The following is a 23,056-nucleotide window of genomic DNA, read 5'->3' as shown; positions in this document are numbered from 1 at the left end:
TAACATAGACATCGCTTACCTCACAGGGCTAGCATAGGGAAAGGTCCTTATAAATTGAAAAGTGCTATACAAATTTGAGTTATTACTGTTGGGAGAGAAAGGCAATAAAGTTCAAAGTGAATCCAGAGGATTCTGGGAGGGGAAATATAGCATTTCATGAAGGGATTTCAGAGGCTATCTAATCCAACCTGTACCTGGACAAGAATGCCTCCTATAACATACGTGACAAGTAGTCATCTAGCTTTTGCTGGTACCTCCTTCAGTAATTCTTTTGTGTATTATTTTAAAAGGAAAACAGTGAAGCTTTATCTACTCATACCAAAGCTCAAATTATATAATCTTCCTTTGGGTTAGTAATGTCCCAGTTCATTTTTGTATCCTCAGTGCCAAGCACAATGCCCTTCTTACACATACCTAGGGTTTAAATGTTTGCATATATAAGAACAAGAGCCATCTCCCAATAGATAAATTGGTCAAATGATATGAACAGGTGGTTTTCAAAAAAAAGAAAAGCAAGCTACTATCAATAACCATATGAAGGGGGCAGCTAGGTGGCGCAATAGATAAAGCACTGACCCTGGATTCAGGAGGGCCTGAGTTCAAATCCAGCCTCAGACACTTGACACTTACTAGCTGTGTGCCCCTGGGCAAGTCACTTAACCCTCATTGCCCCACAAAACAAAACAAAAAAAATATGAAAAAATGCTCCAAGTCACTAATAATATAAGATATGTAAAGTCAAACTATTTTGAGGCTCCATTTCACATCTATTAGATTGGTAAAGATGGCAAAAAGGAAAAAGGCAACTCTTAGAAGGATTTGGGAACGGAGGTACACTAATGCTCTGTTGTTGGAGTTATAAATCAGTACAGCCATTCTGGGAAAGCAACTTGGAAAAATACCCAAAAAATTACTAAACTCTTCATACCCTTTGACCCAATGACTAGGCAAGAGATAAAAGAAAGAAGGAAAGGTCTCATGTACAAAAATATCCACAGCAGTGCTTTTTTGATATAGAAAAGACCTAGAAATGTAGTGGGGGTGGGAGTGGGGGACATCCATTGAGGAATGGTTAAACAAATCATGATATGTGAATGTAATGGGATATTATGGTACAAGAAATGACTAAAGGGATGGACTCAGACAAACATGGGAAGACTTATAGGACCCGATAAAGAGGACAGTGAGCAGAACCAGGAAAACAATTAGAAAGATATCTCCTAAGACCTTCCCCTAGGATCCTAAGGAGAGAAGTGTTTACTATATGACTACAACATTGTAAGGGAAAACAACTTTGAGAGACTTAAGAACTTAGATTAATGCAATGAACAACCATGCCAAAAAACCAAAAATCAGTGTTTTTTATCTTGTGACAGAGAAATGCTAGACTAGAATGTGCAGAACAAGGCATCCATTTTCAAACATGCTTCTTTGCTACAAGGGAGGGCTTTTTTGAGGTGGAGGAGGGGAAGATAGTGATTCCAATAAAAAAGATAACAGATATTTGAAACAGTGTAATAATTCTTAGAGGAAAACATATGAGGAAGTTCAAAATGAAACAAAAACAGGCAAGACAGTTTTGGAACTATAGTTTATTATATGCTTAAAAAAAGAACTGTACCTAATACAGATCCAGTCTCACGAAGAAAATTTTTTTGTGGGGGGGGCAGGGCAATGAGGGTTAAGTGACTTGCCCAGGGTCACACAGCTAGTATCAAGTGTCTAAATTCAAATTTGAACTCAGGTCCTTCTGAATCCAAGGCCAGTGCTTTATCCACTGCGCCACCTAGCTGCCCCCTCACATAGAAACTTTTTCTGTTCTTTGTATACATAAAGAAATGATCATTTTTGTTGACATGTAAAGTTTATAATAAAAAAGACTTTTAAGAGTTTGCTAAATTTAATTAATATACCTCTTCAGAGCTTTCTTTACCCCATATCTTAACTCTGGGCATTTTTACTGTCTTCCATGCCTGGAATGCTCTCTCTCTTCACTGACCTCTGACTCCTGGCTTCCTTCAAGTTCCAGCTGAAAATCCTACCTTTTGTGTGTGTGTGTGTGAGACAACTGGGGTTAAGTGACTTGCCCAGGGTCACACAGCTAGTAAGTGTCAAGTGTCTGAGGCCAAATTTGAACTCAGGTCCTTCTGAATCCAGGGCTGGTGCTCTATCCACTGCACCACCCAGCTGCCCCCCAAATCCTACCTTTTAAAGGAATCCTTTCCTGATTCTCCTTAATCCTAGTACTTGTATGCTGTTGATTATTTCCAATTTGGTGTGTGTGTGTGTGTGTGTGTGTGTGTGTGTGTGTGTGTGTGTGTGGAGAGAGAATATATGTATATAGAGTATATATGACAAATATGTGTGTATATGTGTACGTGTGTGTGTATAGATATATATATATGTCTTGTTCTTACATCATTATTTACGTCTCCCCCACTGGAATGTAAACTCCTGGCGAGCAGGGACTAACTTTTCTTTGTATCTTCAGCCCTTAGCACAGTGCCTATGAGCCCTAGTACACTATGTGCTACTAAGCATGTAGTAGGTGCTTAATAAATGTTTACTGTCTGGTTTACCCTCTCTTGGGCTTGGTGCCACGTCTATAAAATGAAGGAGCTGGACTATGTAACCTTTAGGGACCTTTCTAATTCTAATCCTAGGATGCCCTCTCTGATGATCAGCTGTGAGACTGAAACTCTGTATAGGCAGCAAAAAGAATCAAAGGGCATGGGCTAGTCCCAACCCTCCACTTGGTAGCTTCTTATTTTAACTATTCTTGCTAAGTTCAGTTGTTGCTACACTGCTGAAGGACATCAAATCCTTATTGTAAGCACCCTCTAAACTCCTTGCTTTGGAACAGATCACTGCCCACTCTGGTTGCATGTCTGAGGAAGAAGAAGAGAGGAAAACCTCCAAAGCAGTGTACTTATCAACTTCAGGACCTGGAGGGAGATAAAGAGAGGTTGTAAGGGGCAGTTGTGTAATCTCTTGGTCTCTCTATTGGTAAAATAAGGATAATACATGCATTGCTTACTGCTTAGTGCTAGCATTGGGAAAGTTCTCTGTAAATTTAAAACTGCTATACAAAAATGTGAGTTTTATTATGGGAGAATAGCTATGGAGAAGAGTGGGGGGAAAAGGAATGGAGTTGGAAGTCAGAAAGAAAAAGCGTTTATTAAGGGTTTATGATGTGCCAAGCCCAACTCTAAGTGCTGGGAACACAAATAGAAAGGCAAGAGGGTCCTTCTGTTCTCAAGGAGTCCACATTCTAGTGGGGGAGGGTCTTGGAGGGGGTGTGTGTGACAGTTCATATTGGAGTTTTCAGCTGCAAGTAAGATAGAAGAGTCCTATGGTTCTTCGGGCATAGAGGCAAGGCAGATAAATGCAGATGTTATATACTTTGTTGTTGTTGTTGTCGTTGTATACTTTCTATTTGATGAGGCAATTGGGGTTAAGTGACTTGCTCAGGGTCACACTAAGTGTCAAGTGTCTGAGGCCAGATTTGAACTCAGGTCCTCCTGAATCCAAAGCTGGTGCTTAATCCACTGTGCCACCTAGCTGCCCCATTTTTTAAAAAATTATTATTTATTTATTTATTACAGGGCAATGAGGGTTAAGTGACTTGCCCAGGGTCACAGAGCTAGTAAGTATCAAGTGTCTGAGACGATATATATATTTTTTTGAGGTCATATTTGAACTCAGGTTCTCCTGAATCCAGAGCCGTGCTTTATCCACTGCCCCACCTAGCTTCCCCTTGTCATTTCCATTAATAAAATCTTTATCTGTTTATGAACTGATCCATCTGACAAACTCCAGGGACCTAAGTTTAAATTCTGTCTCTATCATTATTTGATCTATAATTTAATGCAATTTCTATAGTGTCATTTTCATTGATAAAAGCATTTGTTTCTGAAGTGGATCCACCTGTCAAACTCCAGAGACCTGAGTTTCAATCCTGCCTTTATCACTATTTGGTTTATAACTGTGTCGTTTTCATTGATAAAAGCATTTGTTTCTGAAGTGGATCCACCTGACAAACTCCAAGGACCTGAGTTCAGATCCTCTTTTTTTGAAGTGCTTTAACCCTGCTACAGAAATCTCCAATAACACTTCCTTTTGGAAATTATTGTTATAATACTTGGCCCTTGCGGGGGGAGGTTCAGGGGTGACTGCGTCTCAGTTTCCTCATCTGTAAAACACAGGAGTTGGTCTAGGCTGGACTCAGGGTCTTTTCTAACGTGAGAGGACCCAGACGATGGGCGGAGGGGATAGGGCACGTCTCAAGAGGGGCACAGGCAAGGCTCGAGGCCTTCCCCCCCTCCCCCTCCCCTTCTTCAATACCTACCGGGTTGGAATCGCGAACCCTAAGAGTCAGGCCTGACCCCCTCTTCAGCCTCCACCCCACGCCCGGCGTTCCCACCATCGCTATTGCGCAGGCGCCGACCCCAGTCCACGTTCTCCTAACCGCGCTTGCGTGGATCCTGGCCGGTCCAGGATATAATTACAGTGCGGTCCAAATATATCATAGACAGGAAAAGGAAAGAATGGGGGGAGAGGGAGAAGGGGAAGGGAGAAAAGAGACTGACACATGCGCAGTGAGTCACCTTGGGTCTTCTTCCCCTGGCCTCTCGAACTCATCCTGACTAGCTGGATGAGCTAGTCAGCTTCTAGTACTTTGCAGCTGGAGGGGCGGCTGGTTTCGGCGCATGCGCCCATCGAGCAGCTGGCCGGGGGCCCCGCGGGCGGTGGCTCCTTCAGACCCGAAGCGCAGGGATGCCACGGGAGATCATCACCCTGCAGCTGGGCCAGTGCGGCAACCAGAGTGAGGACCAGGCCCCTTGGTCATCCAGCCGATTTCCTCTGCCGGCCTGCTCTGAAATCGGCCGGGTCCCCCTAAGTCCTTGGGAGCCTCCTAGGCAGCATCCATCAGTGGTCTCTATCCCATCTGCATTCTGCCTCCCCCCACCCCCGCCCCCCCGGACTCGAGAATCCCGAGTCCACCCCTAGGGGGAAGCATTCGTCCTGCACTTGGGTACCTTGTTCCCCCGGTCCCTATTAACTCAAGGACCCAGCATCCCATCTCTCAGTGGAGGGAGAGGGGAGGGAGGAGGAAGTGTGACTGGTCCCATCAGGACCCAAGGGTCCTATATCACAACCCAAATTGGCCCATTCAGAGGATGTTGGTATTCTGTCATACCCACAGTTGGGTTCGAATTCTGGAAACAGCTCTGCGCTGAGCATGGCATCAGCCCGGAGGGAATCGTGGAGGAATTTGCTACTGAAGGCACTGACCGAAAGGATGTCTTTTTCTACCAGGTGCCTCCCCAAGTGCACTGGGACAAAGAACTGGGCACCTAGTGGGCATCGGAGTTTAGAGGGGAAGGAGGGTATCTGACCAGAGGGAAGCAAAGCATCTGCCTTTTAGGTGGTTAAGAAGTCCAAAGTGGCTGACATAGAACAGAGAAGGGCCAGAGCTATAAAGGAATTGAAAAGATAGAGATTAGGCAGGTCCTGGATGATAAGGGTCTCTTTTGTCTTGTGTTTTTTCTGTGACAGGCAGATGATGAGCACTACATCCCAAGGGCTGTGCTGCTGGACCTGGAGCCGCGAGTGATCCACTCCATTCTCAACTCTCCCTATGCCAAACTCTACAATCCTGAGAACATCTACCTGTCTGAACATGGTGGAGGGGCTGGTAACAACTGGGCCAGTGGCTTCTCACAGGTACCCCATGGAGGATCACATAGAAAAGTTATACATGGCCATCTTTTCTGGGGATACTTCATATCCTTTCCCTAAAGCTAGATGTCCCCTAGTAACACCTCTCTATTTAGGGGTGGGGGAAAACCCAACACATTGTTCTCAGATGGACTTAAAAGCCAAATGGGGATTTTGCCAGACCTGCAGGAGGCATAATACTATGGGAGAGGGACAGACACTAAGCTGGAGTTTTCTGCAGTAAATATCTCCTACTAGGGATCAACAGCTCAGGCTTTTGTTGCAAGGAACTCAATTGTGTCTGAAGGAGGTGCTCTGTGTACTGTGAGGAGAAATTGAAGATGGATACTCTGTGTCCAAAAGCCTCTGACCTTCCCCATGTCCCTACAGGGGGAGAAGATTCATGAGGACATCTTTGATATCATAGACCGGGAGGCAGATGGCAGTGACAGCCTAGAGGTAAGGGTCCCCAAAGAACCTAGTAGAAGCACAACAACATGATAATGGCTTAGGAGGAATGGGCAACACCCAGTGGTGTCATCCCTGGACTTGCAGGATCTTTCTTGGGACCCCCAGAGATGTTCTTGAGTCTCCAAACCTTTCCCACTGAGTAGGGTTAGAAACAGGGCCATGTTCCCCATGTACTTTGAGGCTTGCTAGAAGTAATGTTGGGTTTTGGCATAAGATCAAGAAGCTTTTGGAAGGACCATGATTTAGGTCCCCTCCATTTCTTACACAGAAGATGATCATCTCTCCAATCCCTCTACATCCAGGGTTTTGTACTGTGTCATTCCATTGCTGGTGGAACTGGCTCTGGCTTGGGCTCCTACCTCCTAGAACGGCTGAATGACAGGTTAGTATGTGTAAGGGTGCATCTTGTCCTTTTATGGGTAGCTGGTTGGGGAGAAAACCAAGCCCAGACCTGGTTCATTGAATGACCATAGGGGCTGGCACATGCCAGGTTTATCTTGGATTAAAGGAATAGTTCTCCCCTTTCCAAGTAGGGGAGTTGAAGTTAGCAACAGAAAGGTGGGCTGGGGCAGCTAGGTGGCACAGTGGGTAGAGCACTGGCCCTGGAGTCAGGAGGACCTGAGTTCAAAGCCAGTCTCAGACACTTGACACTTACTAGCTGTGTGACCCTGGGCAAGTCACTTAACCCCAATTGCCTCACTTTAAAAAAAAGAAAAGAAAAGAAAAGAAAAGAAAAGCAAGGTGGGCAGTCCCCTCCAGAAACTCCCAGGAAGCAAGCTTTCCAGGAGGGGTAGATGACTTCCAATTTCTCCCCTTTCCTTGGGTTTCTGAATACTTCTTTCTGACCTCCCTTAACCCTTCTCCTCTAACACAGTCAGGGAATGTAGAAGTTGATCTTTACTTACTCTTCCCCACCACTACCTCCCAGATACCCCAAGAAGCTGGTGCAGACATACTCAGTATTTCCCAACCAGGATGAGATGAGTGATGTGGTCGTGCAGCCCTATAACTCACTGCTAACCCTCAAGAGACTGACACAGAATGCAGATTGTGTGGTGAGCCTGGGGGAGAGAAGCCAGGGGCTTCCTATCCATCGAGTCAGCAGTGCCCCCTCTCAGTAGTCACTGAAGCAGAAGTTTAAGATTCAACTTCCCTCTCTTCCCCCCACCATAAAGAGCTTAAAATCTTGTATGAGAGGCATAATACAACAATAGAGAATATATATAAGTAAGGCGGCCCTGTGGGTAGAGTACCAGGCCTGGAGTCAAGAAGACTCAACTTTCTAAATTCAGATCTGGCCTCAAACACTTAGTAGTTGTGTGACCCTGGGCAAGTCACTTAACCCTGTTTGCCTCAATTTCCTCATCTCTAAAATTATCTGGAGAAGGAAAGGGCAAAGCTTTCTAATATCTTTGCCAAGAAAGCCCTAAATGGGGTCATGAAGAGTTGGACAAAACTGAAAAAAAAAATGACAACAACATTTAGTAAGCCTTCACCATCACCACCGTGGAAGAGACCAACATGCTTTCTGTTAATTTGGATTTAGCCCGAAGTAACTTTCCTCTGATCCTCCACCCCTCCTCAGGTGGTCCTGGACAACACAGCCCTGAATCGAATCGCTACAGACAGACTGCACATCCAAAACCCATCCTTCTCCCAGATCAACCAGCTGGTAAGCCCTCTCCTCCAACCACCCACATAGAGCTGCTTGGTTTCAATTGTTCCATGTTGTGGGATGGTGCTAAGATCCTTCGTGGTCTGTGGCCAATACTGCAGCTCTCCCTTTATCTGAAAGCTCAGCTCTTCCTCTCCTTCAGCTCCCTTGGTTGTTGCCTTCCCCACCCCCATTAGAATGTAAGCTCCTAGAAGGCAGGGACTGTCTTTTTGTTTGTATGTGTATTTTAACCCCCACCCCCACCCCAGCACTTAGCAGAGTGCACCTAATTAAGTGCTTACTCCTCCCTCCTTTCCTTCCTCCCTCCCTCCCTTCCTCTCTTCCTTCCTCCCTCCCTTCCTTCCTTCCTTCCTTCCTTCCTTCCTTCCTTCCTTCCTTCCTTCCTTCCTTCCTTCCTTCCTTCCTTCCTTCCTTCTTCCCTCCCTCCCTTTCTTCCTTCCTTTCTTGTCTATGGCCACAGGTGTCCACTATCATGTCGGCCAGCACCACCACCCTGCGCTACCCTGGCTACATGAACAATGACCTCATCGGCCTCATCGCCTCCCTTATCCCCACACCCAGGCTTCACTTCCTCATGACTGGCTACACCCCCCTCACCACTGACCAATCTGTAAGCAGCTGTGCTCGATCTTGACTCCCCCTCCACTCTCCATCCCATCCTCCCCACTGTATGTCAGGATCATTGCCCAATAGGCAGAGACTGAGTGGGCCTGAACACTGCTGTTCTCCTCCCTGCTGTGTACCCTGATCCTGCCTCTGGAAGCAGACCCTAGTGGCTATGGGCTCAAAGCCTGGAACAAAGTGTGCGCCTTTCTTCCCATCCCCTCCACCTTTTTCCTCCTTGGCAGGCAGAAGGGCCACACTGGGGAGTTTGTCTTTTCCCTTCTAGTTTCTGAGTCTCAGACCTTGGGCTAACTAAATTTCTGTCCTATGCCTGACTCCATGGCCTACAGTACCAGCTATAGGGAATCTAGTCCCAGTAGAACACTTGGGGGCCTTTGTTACTTAGTATCTGTGGAACATTGGGCGTCTTTTTTTTTTTGGTGGGGCAATGGGGGATTAAGTGACTTGAAAGTAGACTAGAGCCAGACTGTGAAGGGCTTTAATTAATTTTTTTTTGTGGGGCAATGGAGGTTAAGTGACTTGCCCAAGGTCACACAGCTAGTAAGTGTCAAGTGTCTGAGGCCGGATTTGAACTCAGGTCCTTTTGAATCCAGGGCCAGTGCTTTATCTACTGCGCCACCTAGCTGACCCCTAAATATCTTATTTGATTCTCACGACAACCGTGGGAGATGGGTACTATTATTATCCCCATTTTACAGTTGAGAAAACTGATTCTTGGAGAGGTTAAATGACTTGCCCAGAGTCATACAGCTGATTAAGTGTCTGAGGCTGAATTGGAACCCAGATCTTCCTGACTCCAGGTCCAATGCTCTGTTCACTACAATACCTGGCTACCTCTGACTGTTAATCCACTAATACTGGGCCAAGGGACAAATTGAAGATACTGGGTTCTGATGAAGTCCATTTTCCAAATCCTGAGGTCTGAGCCTCCTACCACTACTTATGTATTCTGAACTGGGCTTAGGTAAGTCACAGGAACTCTCACCCCAGTATGTACCTTTGTTCAGACTGCACTTAGATTTCCTGGCCAGCCCCCCATATCTCTTCCCATACTCCTGGAATGGCCTCTTATAGCCTCTTCCCTCAGGTGGCCAGTGTGAGGAAGACGACAGTGCTGGATGTGATGCGTCGGCTGCTGCAGCCCAAGAATGTGATGGTGTCCACGGGCAGGGATCGCCAGACCAACCACTGCTACATTGCCATCCTCAACATTATCCAGGGAGAGGTGGACCCCACCCAGGTGAGTAATTTCCTCACCTAAACAATGCCCCCTAGCCCCTCCACATGATATTGTATAGAGCTAAGGAAGAGTCTCAGGACCTTCAGGATATTCAGGGGCTGAGACCAGCAGCTGAAAGTACCTCCCTCATCCCTTGATTCTCCCCCATTTTACGCCTCAGGTCCACAAAAGCCTACAAAGGATCCGGGAACGAAAGTTAGCCAACTTTATCCCTTGGGGCCCAGCAAGCATCCAGGTGGCACTGTCTCGGAAGTCACCCTATCTGCCATCTGCCCACCGAGTCAGTGGACTCATGATGGCCAACCACACCAGCATCAGCTCTGTGAGTCCCATCTCGATCTCTCCCTCTGCCCATACCCACGTTTCCTCTAATGATTCTGTTTCAAGCTACCTTTCTCACCCTTCTTCCTTTTACCACCTCACCCTCCCCCCACAAAAAATGTTTGGTTCTGCTTCCTAAATTGTGGGAGAAGGGAGAACAAGATAATTTCAGTCCCACCCTTCCCACCCTCCCAGACCAAGACCAAGACCATGCTGCCCACTTATTTCTCTGTGCCCCTTTCTCTACTATTCCCATCTCAGCTGTTTGAGAGCACATGCCACCAGTATGATAAACTGCGGAAGCGGGAGGCCTTCCTGGAGCAGTTCCGCAAGGAGGACATCTTCAAGGAGAACTTCGATGAGCTGGACACATCGAGGGAGATTGTGCAGCAGCTCATTGATGAATATCATGCCGCCACCAGGCCCGACTACATCTCCTGGGGGACCCAGGAACAGTGACCTCCTCACTACTTCAAGGACAACGGTCCCCACATTTTATGGATTTTAGTGTATGTGCCATTGTGATCCCTTCAGAGACCTTGAACTCCAGCATGGACACATCAATTTTTTCAGTTCCCCATATCCTTCCCCCTTAAAGATGGATACAGGAAAAACCCAAGAGTACGATTACGTAGTCTCCTGTGTTGATCATCAACAATAAAACACTTACTGAGAACTATGAGGTGTCCATCGATGTGCTTTGCAGGAGGGGTCTTTGGGTCCTGTCTTATCTGTCATGCATAAGTATTGGGTTTGTATTCAGAAGGTCCCTATCTGAATCTAAATTCTGGAAGAGGCTGGGCAAGTATCTCCCCTTTTCCAAGCCCCAGTTTCCCTTTTTGTAACAGAACTAACCTCAACCAAGCCCAGAATTTATTATTTTTTTGGAGATAGAGCAGGTCCATGACCTTCAAAATAGTCTAGTCTGGGCTTCAAAAAAGAATCCCCACTCGAATAAATCCAACAAATGTTCATTCAGCCTTTGACTGAAGACTTCTAATGAGGGAGAGCCCCCTACCTTTTGAAATGACCCATTGGGGTTTGGAAGAACTAGAATTGTTAGGAATTTTAATTTTAAGTTGAATCTAATTTGCCTCCCCTCTGCTCCTATTTGTATCTTTCCAGGTCAAATGGAACACATTCAGTCCCTCTTTTACAAGAAAGACTTTTGAGTACCAAAACTCTCTCTAACCTCCCAGCTTCTTCTTCTCCAGGCTCAGCATCCTCAGAATTCTTTCAATTGATCTTCTCATGGCAAATCCTCAACTATAAATTCTATGAGCCAGTGATTCTGCAGGGATGAGGATGTGGACAATGTGGGAGTAAGGGAGAATGGGTTAAGTAAGAGGCAGCCAGCTGAGCCCAGACTGGGAGTCAGGAACACAGGCCAAATCTGGCCTCAGACCCTAGCTTTATGAGCCTGGGCAATCACTTAATCTTGTTTGCCTCAGTTTCCTCATCTGTAAAATGAGCTGGAGAAAGAAATGGCAAAGCACTCCAGTGTCTGCCAAGAAAACCCCAAATGGGCTCATGAAGACTTGGACATGACTGCAAAACAGCTGAACAACAACAAAGGGGAAAAGGCTGACCACATACCAAGCGAACTTCCTCTCATTGATGGGGCTACCCACTGTGTCCCCATCCATGCCTTTGACACCCCTTCCCAATCTAGTGTTTCCCTTCAGCATATGGTGTTAGTACTTCCCTGACCTTTTTTCTAATAAGGAGAGATCAGAGGTGCTAGAGATGGACCAGCAGGGATGCTGATCATGATCACAGGGTGTGGGGAGAGACTGGACACCTGTGCAGGAATTTGAAAGTGTCAATGCTGGTGACTCAGCCTCCCTCCAGCCTCGGGGACGCCAAAATGTCGCCCCCACACCCGAGGAGAGGGGAAGGGGAAGTAATTATCAGCTTCTGCTACTGGCCTATTGCTCCACCCACTACCCTTGAGGCAGCATCTTGGGCTGTCAGGGGTTAAAGTCAGAAGGTCAAGATGGGTGGTGCCCCAGTGGTGTCCAGGCTCCTGGCAAAAGCCCAGAACATGGGGGTGGGAGGTGGGGCCTGATCCCAAGGGAGGAACCATGGGTCACAGCTTAGACTAAGGCAGTCATGGGCTACTGACATCACTCATAGGAAGAGTTTGTGTAAATAAAGATTTTTTTTCTTTTCTTCTACAAATAAATTAAGAAACATACTAGAAAATTGTCCGTGCCTGTCAAAATCCTGGCCCCTGAGTGCAGGGAGAAGGAGATGACAAGGGGGCCCTGTCCCCGCAGGGCTAGTGTGTGTGGTAGGGTGAGTCAGTGGTTCTCAAATCCCAGAGCAGTCCAAAGCTCAGGTACTATGATAGATATTCATGTATAGGCAAGCCATGATTCTACCACATCCCCAAGTCTCGCAGCTGCTGCTGACCAAAACAGCCAGATTATACTTGGTGGTCATCAAGGCCTGGATTCTGGCTGACAGGAGAGGGTGTTGTTGGCAGGTCTGGTGGGGTGACAAGATTGCAGGATCTGTCAGGAGTGGAGCTAGCCAGGTAGGCATTCACTAGGTGCATGATCTCTTCCACCTTGAGAAAATCAGAAAGTTAAGGGCATTAGACACCTGTCTTTCCTCCTATCTTTCTGTACTCCCATTTCTTGGCTACCTTTGCATCCCTTTTATCCTTTCGCTTCCAGTTTACCTGGGGGCTCTGTAGGAGCAGTTGACTGTCCCCAACCTTTAGTGCCAGAGTGTGTGGACCAGTCAGCTGGCAGGCTGCCACGTGACCATAGCTGACACTGTGGATGGGTTCGGTCTCCCCTGGTCTAGACAGGGACATGGTCTTGGCCCCCACTCCAAGGCAGAGCTGCTGTGGGACACCACCCCCAGTCTCCTGTTGGACAAAAGAGGGAGTAAAGTCAAGGATGAAGGAACTCTTTTGTGGAGGCCGCAGCAGGGAAATGGCTGTCTAGAAGTGACAGATTCAAGGAGGAAGTAATCCTGATCCAAACGGAGAGGGCTCTTACAGTAGGGTGGGTACCCAGGCAGGAGTATTCTGGGGACAGAGAAGGACTTCTTGCTCGTTCCCCCCCCTTTTATGAAGGAAAGGGCATCTCTGGAAAGTAGGTACTGGGCACCCATGGGACTGTGGTGGGAGAGCGGGAGTCTTGAACAAAGTAGAGAAGTCTGGGTGAACTTCAGGTGTTTTCTCCGCCCTCTCTTCTCACCGTGCTCAGTTCCAGGACGTCATACCGGGCAGCACCGAAACCTGGACACTGTGCGGCTACAGCCAAGTAGGTCGCCATCGCCTCGGCCTGGCCCATTCCCCGCAACTGCTTCCACCCTCCCAGGACAGCCGCAGCAGCCCCAGCGCTTCCCCCATCGCGGGCCCCGGGACTCCCACTCCGGACCGTGCCCCCACGTCTGGCCCGCTCTGCCCTCCTCTTGGCTAAGCCTGGACTCCAGAACGCCCCGGCCAGCAGGGCGGCGGTAGGAGGAGCTCTAGGGGCTGGGCGGGGTGGGCTTTCTCGGGTCAGGGCTGAAGCGGGCAGCAGGCGGTCTAGACGAGGAAGAGGAGCCAGAGGAGAGAAGTCACGGTGGAGACTTTGTAGGCGCAGGGCGGCCAAGGCCCTCAGCGTGTCTTCGGGTGGGGGCGGCCGGCCCCGCAACAGCAGAGCGTGGGCCTGTAGAGGTGACACCCGTGAGGGGATGGTGAGGATCTAGGAGGCGGAGGGAGCCCGAGAAGCCAAGCGTAGCAGAGGTGACCCTTGGGTAGAATGAACTACCAGCTAAAGGGGAGCTTAGGGAAGGGTTCTCTGATGTGGGTGTGTGTGTATATGTGTGTGTCCACGCGTGCTTACGCGAGCGGTGCCAACATTCAGGGATCCACACCTGCTCAAATAGGAAAGGTAGTTCATGCCCGTCTGGAGGCAGGCCCTCGGGATGCAGAGGTCCGTGGAGGCGCAAACACAGCCTCCAGCTCGAATCCGAACATTCTGCGTCCTCTGCAGTCAAACTGCGAAGCAAGAGCCAAAGACTTAGGCGGCGGAGTCCAGACGACCCCAACCGCAGAAAAGAGCAAAGCCAGGAGTGGGGGCGAGGGGAGGGGCCTACCTTGGATGAGGGTGGGGTAGATGTGGAATTGAAGGACCGGCTAGTGATTTGGAAATGTGATTGGTCTAGGGGAAGGCGCGGATGGGGGAGGGAAGGAGGGGCGTGTGATTGGGAGGAGGGGCGAGGACTGGAAAAGGCAAATGCTAGGACAAGCACTGGACATTTACTTCTCAAACCTGGTGAGCACGTCAGCCACTAGGGCCCCTCCAGCCAGGGCCCGCTCCTGTGAGCCCCTCTGTTCGTAGAGCGCGAACGCATTTCGGCTCCGAGCCAAGCCAAGCCGCCCTACGAGCTCCCGCGCCACCTGGTGAGGGGTAAGGCAGGCGAAGAAAGGTGGGCATTCGAATGTTTTATCGCAACCCAGGACCGGGAAGTCGTACGTCATTAACAGGAAGGTCCAACTCCCTCATTTTACAGAAAAATAATGTGAGACCCCAGAAAAGTTAAGTGACTAGACCAGGGTCACACAAAGTACTTAAGAGGAAGGAAGAGACAGGAGGACTCTTTCTTCATGTCACCTAACCGCCCCAGTCTCAGAGATCAGAAGTCCTAGGGTTAACTGACTGACAAGGGAAGGTAGTGTGAAAAATCAGGTTCAGAGATTTATACCTGGAAGGGACCTTAAAAATCATTTAGTACAGGGACGGCTAAGGTGGTGCAGTGGATAAAGCACCGACACTGGATTCAGGAGGACCTGAGTTCAAATCCCGGACATTCTGCGTCCTCTGCAGTCAAACTTTACTAGCTGTGCGACTCTGCAGTCAACCTGACACTTAATGGCTGTGTGACTCTGGGCAAGTCACTTAACCCTCTTTTCCCGGCCCTCCAAAAAAATTTAGTACAAATTCCCTCCATTTTTCAGATGAGGAAACTAAGGCAGAGAGGCGACAGACACAGACACAAACACAGACAGACACAGACACAGACACAGAGAGGAGTCAGTCCACCGGCTAGTAAACAATAGAACCAAAATCTTAAAAATATATTCAGGGGCAGCTAGGTGGCACAGTGCATAAAGCACCGGCCCTGGATTCAGGAGGACCTGAGTTCAAATCCAGCCTCAGACACTTGACACTAGCTGTGTGACCCTGGGCAAATCACTTAATCCTCATTGCCCCGCAAAACAAATATCTATTGGGGGGGGGCGGTTCTTGGACTCCAGGTTGAGAGAGAGAGAGAGGAGTCAGTCCACCAGCTTGTAAGCAATAGAACCAAAATCTTAAAAAATCTATTCAGGTGGGGGGGGAGGGGGTTCTTGGACCCCAGATTAAGAACTGTCAGTCTATCATCTGTAAATTTCCTTCCAATCCAGAACTTCAGGAGTGCAGAACTTCAAGGTAGCTGCTTCCTGTTGGGTTAAAGGGGGTTCCGTCAATCCCAGAAAGCTGTCCCAACACTCACCTCTGAAGCAGTAGTGTGTGAGTCAATGGCCACGCTACAGGCTCCTGCTCCTGGACAGTGCACCGTACACAGAAGCTCCTGACGCTGGCTGAGAGCTGAGATTTCGGCCAAAGACGGCACCAGCTCCCTGCCCCGAGTCCGCCCCAGAGCCTTCCTGATGAAGCGCGTATACTCAGCCAGCTCGGTGTCAGGAAAGGCTTTCTCTGTCCTGGGAAGGACATTCGGGCTCAGAGCACTGGCAGGGATCCATTCCCTCCTTGCCCACAGGGTCCCCTCATTCTCTCTCTCTCTTTTTTTTTTTTTTTTGGCAGGGCAATGAGGGTTAAGTGACTTGCCCAGGGTCACACAGCTAGTAAGTGTCAAGTGTATGAGGCCGGCTTTGAACTCAGGTCCTCCTGAATCTAGGGCCGGTGCTTTATCTACAGTGCCACCTAGCTGCCCCCACACACACCCCATTCTCTATTATGCCTGCAACCTTCATGGTCGGCTCTCACCCCAGACATTCTTGTTTTCTCTAAACTTCCCATTCTCTCCGTCTGTCTCCCTGACACCCTCCTCCACATTCCCAAACCTTAGTATGACATAACCATTACATGGGGGCTAGATTCTTGTTCTAAGATTAGCTGAGTGGCCCTACCTCAAGGGTCTCCTTTTATTCAGCCCTCATCGTGCCTCTAAGGTACCTATCCTTCTCCGGCTGCCCTGTCCCACCCTCAGTCTCCTGCTCCCTCCCTCACCTCTCCAGGTGGCCCAGTAGATGCCCCCGAACGGCCCCCCCAGGCCTGAAGGTGCAGCTCATGCAGCAGAGTAGCTGCCAGTATCGCAGGGCAGCCGGGCTGTTAGGGGCGGGGGACTCTGGGGGCCCTGCGGGGCCCGAAGTCTGCTTGGCCAGCTGCAGGAAGAGTTCGTCCCGGAGCGCCGGCAGGTCCCGGCAGGTCTGGAGCACGCCCTGCATCAGCGGCCCCGGGCGCCTCGCCCCCTCGAGGGCCTGCAGGGCCAAGAACAGCCGGACCGCCTCCTCTCGAAGTGGCGCATAGCCCGGACCTGGTGGGGAAGCGAGGGGGGTGGGGGGTGGGGAGGTTGGAGGTAGATCAGACTGGCCTTGGGGACCTATAGGAGGAGATACAAGGGATCTGAAGGAACGCAGGGCGAAATCTGGAACAGACTATACAGGACTGGGCAGGGGTGACACCCTAAGAGAAATCAATCATTTCCAGCGACTATAATCGTAATAATTCAACATTTACAAAGCCTTTCCCTAACGTCTCTGTGAGGTTGTCCCAAATTGTGCAGTGCCATTTTTTTGGGGGGTGTCATATTTCCCTGTCTCCCACCCTTTGAAGCCCTAACCAGCTCACCTGGAGGACCAACCCCATAGGGCAGAGGCAGGAGTGGGGCATACAGGGCACTGCTTGTGTGCCTCAAGATTGGGTTCCGTCGATAAATCAGGGCCACAGCCTCAGAGTCTCCACCACTCTCCTGGGGATTGGAGAAAGGAATGGATCACTAGATGGGTGTATAATGGGGAGGGGGGGTCACTTTGACCCTTCCTTACCCTCTCTATTTGGCCTCGATGACCCGAAAGATCGGTCTGGATTCTCCCATACCTGAATATCCCGAAGTAGGAGCTGGGTGGGGGTCTCTAGGGGCGCCTTCCCTGCAATCACACTCCGAAGTGCTGCACCCCAGCGCGCTGCCTCGGCTAGCCGAGAAGAGCAGAGCCGGACACTGTGTTTGCGGCCTGACACCGTCACTGACCAGAGGCCTGAGAGAGGAGGGTAAAGAGGGATCAACATCCACTCACTCTTCATAGAAGAGTGCTGGGAATGTTCAGGCTGAGAGGGAAGGGTCCCTGGGGAAAGGAGGAAGATGTTTGGTAGGCGGAAAGTATCTCTTAAGGAGCTCACCTGTTTCCTTGGGCTTTCGCTCAGGGCCCGACACAGAACACAGACTGGTCAATACCAGGCTTCCCAGTCGCCGGGCCCCGCGGCCGCTCCCACTAAACTGGTCCAAGGAGTCACGAGTGAGCACGAACCAGGACCTGCGGGGGGGCAGCCAGGGCCGCGCCCCCCCTCCCCGAGGCTCCCGCTGCAGCCAACCTGGTGGGAAGGGAGGAAATCAGAAGGATGGGAATTCACTGGTGAAAGTGTTGGGAATTCAGTTAGGAGTGTTGAAGTCGGGGTTCCGACTGATGGAGGGGATCCCCCACCTTTGACGATAATGTCCGGCTCCTCTTCAGGGGGACCGCGCTCGGGTATAAGGCTTCTCGTCTCCTCTGATCCCTGCAGCCTAGGGAAGGTGAGGGGAGCGACTAGTAGGTCTGAGGACCTCCCACCTCCCAAAAAGAGGTCGCACCTAGTCCAGTCGGATCCCATCCAGACTCAGTGCTCCCTTGGCAAGAAAAGGATCTGGAATTCCCGTAGTGGGCGGGGGAGGGGCGGAGACAGCAATGTCTCAATCCGAGTCCCTCCCCTCCCAGGCTGTGGGAACCGCTAGGCAGTTCTGACCTCGCTCCAGAAATAGTTCAGACCACCAGCCCCCCTTTCTATATCCCCCGCCAGACCGCCTGCCTTACTACCCGCCCACCCCCCTCCCGGACCCCAGCCAAAACCACAGCGTCCGGCTTGGAGCAGTTTCCTTATTGCGTAACGCAGTGGGAGGGTGAGGGCTAAGAGGAATGGGGGTCTCGGGGATCAGGGATCTTGGAAAGATAAAATGGAAGGACAGTGCGAAAGGAATGCGCTTACCTGTCCGAACCCGGCCCGCTTCTCCCGGGCTGTGTTAGCGTCACCTCCAGTGGGCCCTGCAGCGGTGGGAAAGAGATGCCGAGGGATCAGAGGCCTGGCTACACCGCATCCCTAGACTTTGCCTCAGAGGCTCCACAAGTTAAGGGATTAATCAACGAGAAGTACGTGGGTATCGCTTCTCCCTGGGTAGTGCGGATATGGAGCTCCTCTGCTTCCCCCCTCCCTTCAGTCAGAATATGCTACAGTCGTGGGGTCTGGAGTGGGACAATAAAAAGAAAGTTTAGCCCACTCTGCTCTTTAGCTTTCTAAGATATATTCAGTTACCCCTTTACCAGTCTTCCCTTCCCTCCCTCTGAATGGGTCGGTGCAAGTTGCTGTTCAATCTCAGGGAAGGGAAGAAGGCAGACATGGGGAGAAGGGACTCTTTCATATAACCCTTTCAGCGTTTCTTATTTCACCACCTTCCACCACCCATGGCCCAGGTCTGGGAAGGATTCCTCTGCTGGAGACAGCAAGTGAGCATTGGGTTGGGACAGTAGGAGTCCCCCCCCCTCCCCCGCCATGAGTCTGGGCTTCTAGCTCACCGGCCCATGACACTTCCCTCGGTTGTTCCTGGCGCTTCTGTCAAGACAGGGGCTCAAGAAAGAGTCCATAAACCCGCCCGGGAACCTCGCCAGGCGGGAACCGCGCCACGGTACCAGTGCGCCCCGGGCCTGGCAGCAGCGAGAGAAAGGAGGGAGGGGGGAAAGGGGGACGGATAGGGGTGGGAGGGGGGACCTGGGACACCTGTCCCCGGAGCTCCAGGGGGTGGAGGGTGGAGAAAGAGAGTGGAGAAGGGAAGAGGGACGACCCCATCCGAGCTTGGGGACTTCTGGCTCGATCCTCTCTGAGATTGCTTAGGTCCCCTATCCTTCTAGGAGGACTCCTTTCCTTCTAAGGTTCTGGGTGAGGATCTCAGCCGTGATTTTGGGGGGCAAAGCACAACCTTGCCTTCAGTTCACAACCTCTCTCTCTCTCTCTCTCCCCCTCTCTCTCCCCCTCTCTCCCCTCTCCACCCCCTGTCACTCCCCGCCCCTCTATATTTATCCTCCCTCCGCCTCCGCCAGGTGCTGGCGCCGGCCCCGCGGTGCAACCCGCCCCACCCGGGCACTCAGCCACCGGGCCTGCCGGGGACCCCAGGGCGGGTGGGAAGAAAACACTGAGGAGAACGGGAAAGACTGCTCGGACCCCCATTGTAGAAGGGAGACTCTTGGTTTATGGCAGTGGTATGGGAGTGAAGATTCAGTCTACCCCTTCCTTGCCTCAGTTTCCCCACTTGGGGAGAGTCAAGTGAGTCTTCCCTCATTCCCTGGAGGTTTTCCACTGGCTCAAGGAGGGAGAGGTTGGGGGAGGAAACCTCTGTACTGGTTGGACCAAGAGTGTCCAAGGACCTACGATAGTAGGACCCTAACTCAGCACAAAACTCAATCTCAAGTTCCCTCCTACCCCGCCTAGATTCCCCAAGGGAATTGCTGCTTCTGGCCCCAGCCCTGGCAGGCTGGGAGCGGAGCGGACTCAGGAGTCCGAGTCGCCCAGCCGGACTCTCCACATTCCTCTGTGCTGGCGGAGGCGGAAGGAGACGGGACGGGACGCGGGCCAGGAGAAGGGAGAGGCCGGGCCAGGCAGGGCCACGCGTGACGCCTCCCCTGCCTCTGGGCCCCAGCAGGTGGACAGCGCCCCAGAGTGCCGCGTGGGGCCGTCAGAAAGGTCCCGCCTGGGATTGCCCCTATGCCCCCGTGAGTGAAGAGGACAGAAACCCTGAGGCTGGAAGAGAAGATTCCCTTCCCCCGCCCACTTTGGCCTCTCTAAAGCGACCGGGATGGCACAAGGGTCTGGAGGAGTAGGAAAAGACGCCCGGCTGGAGAGAAAGAATAGAACTGCAGGCCTCCCTAACTTACTCTCCCGCAGCTAGCCGAACCCGGGGTCCGAAGCTCAAAGGTCTCCTCGTCTTCGTCCTCGTCCGCGTCGCCGCCAAGCTCCCCGTCCCCGTAGTCCCTCCGCAGTAGTGTGAAGCCCCGACGGCAGCAAAGGAGCCACCAGAGCCCCCCCGGGAGAGGCATCCGGGCAGCAGGGAGCTCGGGGGCGCAGGCGGCCTTGTCCAGCCGCAGGAGGGGTTGGTGGTGGGGGGTGGGGATTCGAGGAAACAGTCAGGTCGCGGGACTTGAGCCAAGGAAGAAGGAGGCAGCGTGCGGGGCCAGGAGAGGTGGAGGTATAGGGCAGGGTCTGAGGTTGGGGTGCAGTAGGACTCTATCCAGAGCCAAAAGGAGATTCAGTATCTCGGTCTGGGGGGGGGGCACTCCAGCCCGGGGGGGAGGAGGTAGCAATGTCCGGGGCTGGGAAGTAGTGTCCGTTGTGGTGTCCGGCCCAGTGGGGGGCAGTGTCCGGTGCGGTGTCCAAAGTGGGCAGTTATCCAAGCTCCAGGGACGGTCGTGTCCGGTGCAGCGTCCGGTGTCCGGGGCCCGGGCCGCGCGCGCTGCGCTCCCTGCAGCCCCGGGACTGGAGCGCGGGGGGCGCGAGCGCAGCTCCTGGGCTCCGCCCCCCCCGCCCCCCCCCCGCGCGATTCTTTTTGCCTCCCCCCTCTTCCCTTCTTTTTTCTCTCCTCCCCTCTCCCAGAACAAGGCAGGGTCTGGAAGTCGTCACAGACTCTTCCGACCAATTCCGGTGCCTGGCGCCGGGAGCTTCAGCCAATTGGGTGTTGGAGGTAGCGGCGGGTTGCATCATGTGCCCCCTGGCTTAGTGACAGCCGGGAGGGGCGGGCAAAGGCGAATGAGAAAAGGAGCGAAGAGATGTTAACCACGCCCCGGTCTCTGAGGTCCTGAGCAGGGAGTTCGACGCCAAGACCGCCCCGCCTCCACGCTCTCCTTTTAACCCTTCAACTTCCCTCTCAAAGAGCTTGAACTTGATGAGGGGGGCGCGAAAAGTGATGGATTCAGGGTGTAGATTGAGAGATATTTTCTGCACATGGCAAATACAGCATTTTGTTTATGAGTATTTTTCATTATGCATATTTGTTACAAGGTTTTTTACCCCCTCTTTTTCAGAGGGGGAGGGGAGGAGGGAGAGAGAGAAGGTCGTTTTGCTTTTTTTTTAAATGGAAAAAATTAAATTAAAAAAATAAAATGACAAGCTGAAAAAAAAAACATGGAAGAGGGCTCTTCTTGCAGTAGCTTCCCCAGTAGCAGGGGGATAAGGCGCTTGGGGGACAAAAAGATAGGTAGCCTAGAGGGAGTTCAGGGTACTTCTTTCTGATCCCACGAGAGATCTGTGCCTTGGTCCCAGGGGCAGGTGTGAGAAAGCTTTCTCGGTACTACGGCCGGCCTAAGTAGGAAGGGTGTTTCCCTCGATCTTCTGCAGAAGGAAGAAAACATTGCTCTCTGCCCATGCCTACCTCCTTTCCAGACGGGGGAAACTGAGGCAAGCACTTAAGGCTACGGAGGGCAAGAATCAAAATCAGAATTTTCAAGTTCAAAACTCCCCCTAAAACTCGGGCTGGGAAGTTGAATCCTGGATGGCGGAGGGGGGGGTGGAGGGAGGGAATGGAGGGACGGGAAGCCCGGGAGCTCTAGGCTAGGCGTAAGGATTACTTCCCCGTACCTCCACCTCTACTTCCACCCCTGATACCAATTCTGCCTCCTCCTCCCCCAGCCTCAATCGGTTCAGGGTAAAAAGGGGTTAACCAAGTCGCTCTGTTGGGAGAAGGGGGAAGGAGAGGATTCTGAGGGAGGGACCCAGACAGAGACCAGGAGTGCACAGGCCGAGGGGTCGGGAGCGCGCGCTGCTGACTCAGCAGCGCTTCCCGCAGTCTCTGGGTGAAGGGTTCGGGACTCGAGCCCCCAGCGGCTGGAGTGCTGTGCCCTCCCTGGGAATCAGCACCGCCTCCCCCAGTCTTTATCTCTCTCCCTCGTGACCCCTGGAGGAAACTGAAGCCGAACTTGGAGAGACGCAGGCTCCACTCCGCCGTAGGGGTTCCCAGGAGGATAGACTGGCGGGGGTGGAGAGGGAATACTGGGGAGGGGCTCCGCCGGGGCTCCGCCCAGACTCCACCCCAACCCGACCCTCCTCCGTCCTCTGTGGAGAGCAGGCTTGGCCCTAAGCACTGAAAAAATACCCCTGGGGTCGGTCACGTGTACCTTGGAGATTCGCCTCTGGTTAGAAAGAGCAGGATTTAAAGGGACTTTCCCTAGAGGTCACTGACTGACCTCCGCCAATAAAATCCTTTCTTAGCTTGGACAGACAGAAGGTGGTCTCCTGGGATGGACACACTCCTCACTCTTCCCGCCCCACCCCCCTTCCAGACCTTCTACTCTTGACAGTCAGGAAGTTTTTCCTCTCTCCTGCAGGCTCATCCCGTTTCCTCTGGCCCAGTGCACTGAAAAGATGGAGAAAGAGCCGCGGGCACTCCGGCCCTCCCTAATTAAGACTTTGGAAGCTGGCACTTCCCTCTCTCTATCTCAATTTGCTTCTTTGTGAAATGAGAATGGAAGACCCTTTCCAGCTCGAATAGTCTATAAGGCAGTCTATTCTAGAAACTTGAAAGCTCCTAACTGTAAACTACTTGCTTTCAACTTTACTATTTTGTTTTCTAGATGAAGCAATCTCTCTCCCTCGCTCATTGCAGTTTCCACCCCACCTCAACAGTTTCTCCGGGGAATTTACACCTTGGTGCCTTTCTCTACCGGGAGTGAGGGGAGAGGGGCGGGGCAGTAACCTGCCAGTAAA

At 51.4% G+C, this 23,056-nt stretch overlaps 2 protein-coding genes across 8 annotated transcripts; one reads left to right on the top strand and one right to left on the bottom strand.

Annotated features, from left to right (window-relative positions):
- The first annotated feature begins 4,482 nt into the window (after nucleotides 1–4,482).
- LOC122752545 (tubulin gamma-1 chain-like) lies at nucleotides 4,483–11,266 on the top strand. Of its 3 annotated transcripts, XR_006356194.1 has the most exons (12): nucleotides 4,663–4,825; nucleotides 5,207–5,319; nucleotides 5,560–5,727; nucleotides 6,112–6,180; nucleotides 6,495–6,574; nucleotides 7,121–7,247; nucleotides 7,778–7,864; nucleotides 8,328–8,477; nucleotides 9,579–9,731; nucleotides 9,892–10,053; nucleotides 10,314–10,561; nucleotides 11,178–11,266. XR_006356194.1 is itself a non-coding variant. In XM_043999365.1 (11 exons), the coding sequence occupies exons 1-11, from the start codon at nucleotides 4,777–4,779 to the stop codon at nucleotides 10,509–10,511; spliced, it is 1,356 nt and encodes a 451-aa protein (XP_043855300.1). In that variant the 5' UTR covers nucleotides 4,483–4,776; the 3' UTR covers nucleotides 10,512–10,734. The 3 variants fall into 3 exon arrangements, 2 of the variants coding, with proteins under 2 accessions (XP_043855300.1, XP_043855299.1); XM_043999365.1 differs by lacking the exon at nucleotides 11,178–11,266 and having other exon boundaries at nucleotides 4,483–4,825; nucleotides 10,314–10,734; XM_043999364.1 differs by lacking the exons at nucleotides 8,328–8,477; nucleotides 11,178–11,266 and having other exon boundaries at nucleotides 10,314–10,734.
- A 281-nt stretch (nucleotides 11,267–11,547) lies between these two features.
- PLEKHH3 (pleckstrin homology, MyTH4 and FERM domain containing H3) lies at nucleotides 11,548–23,010 on the bottom strand. 5 transcript variants are annotated; one of them, XM_044000791.1, is made up of 13 exons: nucleotides 20,236–23,010; nucleotides 18,299–18,354; nucleotides 17,761–17,840; nucleotides 17,459–17,650; nucleotides 17,159–17,316; nucleotides 16,910–17,030; nucleotides 16,289–16,661; nucleotides 15,552–15,759; nucleotides 14,327–14,454; nucleotides 13,929–14,052; nucleotides 13,265–13,720; nucleotides 12,739–12,930; nucleotides 11,550–12,624 (listed from the first exon to the last, which is right to left on the bottom strand). In XM_044000791.1, exons 1-13 carry the CDS (start codon nucleotides 20,395–20,397, stop codon nucleotides 12,481–12,483), a joined length of 2,394 nt encoding a protein of 797 aa, XP_043856726.1. In that variant the 5' UTR covers nucleotides 20,398–23,010; the 3' UTR covers nucleotides 11,550–12,480. The 5 variants fall into 5 exon arrangements, with proteins under 5 accessions (XP_043856729.1, XP_043856726.1, XP_043856725.1 ...); XM_044000790.1 differs by having other exon boundaries at nucleotides 11,551–12,624; nucleotides 14,318–14,454; XM_044000792.1 differs by having other exon boundaries at nucleotides 11,552–12,624; nucleotides 14,318–14,454; nucleotides 16,289–16,595.
- Between the last annotated feature and the right edge of the window lie 46 nt (nucleotides 23,011–23,056).

Source organism: Dromiciops gliroides, chromosome 4, assembly GCF_019393635.1.
Source record: "Dromiciops gliroides isolate mDroGli1 chromosome 4, mDroGli1.pri, whole genome shotgun sequence".
Lineage (NCBI taxonomy): Eukaryota > Metazoa > Chordata > Mammalia > Microbiotheria > Microbiotheriidae > Dromiciops > Dromiciops gliroides.
Note: the sequence above shows the minus strand (reverse complement) of the source record. Positions and strands in the feature narration are given on the sequence as shown.

Bases quoted from the DNA above. Each gene is read 5' to 3' on its own strand.
- LOC122752545 (XM_043999365.1), top strand. From the start codon at position 4,777: ATGCCACGGGAGATCATCACCCTGCAGCTGGGCCAGTGCGGCAACCAG. The intron at 5,728-6,111 runs GTACCCCATGGA...ATGTCCCTACAG, and splicing joins GGGCCAGTGGCTTCTCACAG to GGGGAGAAGATTCATGAGGA. The intron at 6,575-7,120 runs GTTAGTATGTGT...ACTACCTCCCAG, and splicing joins CTAGAACGGCTGAATGACAG to ATACCCCAAGAAGCTGGTGC.
- PLEKHH3 (XM_044000790.1), bottom strand. From the start codon at position 20,397: ATGCCTCTCCCGGGGGGGCTCTGGTGGCTCCTTTGCTGCCGTCGGGGC. The intron at 17,031-17,158 runs GTATGGGAGAAT...TCCAATCCCCAG, and splicing joins TCCTACTTCGGGATATTCAG to GAGAGTGGTGGAGACTCTGA. The intron at 14,053-14,317 runs GTAAATGTCCAG...CTTGCTTCGCAG, and splicing joins GTGCTCACCAGGTTTGAGAA to TTTGACTGCAGAGGACGCAG.